Genomic DNA, 1,255 nt, shown 5'->3' with positions numbered 1-1,255 from the left:
AGGCAAACGCCACCAGACTAACGATTCTAGGGTTGTTTCAGATTTTCTTCAGACTAACATATTTTGCAGTTTCGGTGTGCCTAAGGCTGTCATAAGTGATCGAGGAAACCACTTTTGTAACAGGACCATAACAGTGTTGTTCTAGAAGTATGGGGTGACACAGGATTGCTACACCATGTCATCCCCAAACTAATGGGCAGGTTGAGGTATTTAACAAAGAAGTCAAGCATCTATTGCAAAAGGTGGTTAACCCTAACAGGAAAGACTGGAGTAAGTTGTTGGATGACGCTCTTTGGGCTCAAAGAATAGCTTACCGACACCACTAGGGATGTCTCTATTTCATGTGGTATTTGGTAAAGCATGCCACCTTTCAGTGAAAATTGAGCATAGATCATATTGGGTAGTGAAGAGTTGTAACATGACACTTGAGCAAGCTGAAAAAGAAAGGAAGCTTCAACTTCAGGAGCTTGATGAGCTTCGCTTGCAAGCCTATGAGAACTCTAGGATGTATAAAGAAAAAGTCAAAAAATTCCATGATACAAAAACTCTGGGGAAAGAGTTCTCTGTGGGACAGAAAGTGTTATTGTTTAATTCTCATTTGAAACTGATTGCAGGTAAGCTTCGATCTAGATGGGATGAACCTTTTGTGATTACTAATGTTTTTCCCCATGGTGCAGTTGAAATTAAGGATGAAGCTACTAGCAGAGTTTTTAAAGTTAATGGTCACCAATTGAAACTATTCCAAGAAAGCAAACCTATGGAGAAGGCTCAAAATATAGATGATGTATCTTTAGTGGAGCATATTTTGATGGAGGAAGTGTCTACATAGGCACTTAGGGCATTCTTTTCTCTTACCCTTATTTCTTTTCATTATACTTTCCTTTAGTTTTCCATGCATGTCTTTTCACTTTATTTGAATTATTTTCATGTGTTTTTCATTTTCTACCCATCCCCACATTGCGGACAATGTTTGTTTCAAGTGTGGGGAGAGTGTACCTTAGCATATTTTTCATTGGATTCCCTTACTTTTAGATTTCATTTGTGTGAGCAACTTTTTATTTGTCATTCTTAGTTGAGATTTTCATAACATGATAGATTTGTTTCTTACATTTGAGTTTAGCTAGTTTTTCATGATAATTAGATTATGGATCAATGATTGGTAGAATAATTACCTTAGTAAGATTTGAGCTTATTGTCTTTCTTGTGTGATTCACTCATGTTTGTAGGCATTCTAGAACTTGACTTGACTCTTTTT

The 1,255-nt window shown here is 36.8% G+C and overlaps 1 protein-coding gene across 1 annotated transcript; it reads left to right on the top strand.

Moving 5' to 3' along the window:
* Window positions 1-328: 328 nt before the first annotated feature.
* LOC113850878 lies at window positions 329-829 on the top strand. Its single transcript, XM_027481402.1, has one exon. The coding sequence runs from the start codon at window positions 329-331 to the stop codon at window positions 827-829; it is 501 nt and encodes a 166-aa protein (XP_027337203.1).
* Window positions 830-1,255: the final 426 nt, after the last annotated feature.

The sequence above is a fragment of the Abrus precatorius genome, unplaced genomic scaffold (assembly GCF_003935025.1).
Source record: "Abrus precatorius isolate BTA unplaced genomic scaffold, Abrus_2018 Scaffold9, whole genome shotgun sequence".
NCBI lineage: Eukaryota > Viridiplantae > Streptophyta > Magnoliopsida > Fabales > Fabaceae > Abrus > Abrus precatorius.
Note: the sequence above shows the minus strand (reverse complement) of the source record. Positions and strands in the feature narration are given on the sequence as shown.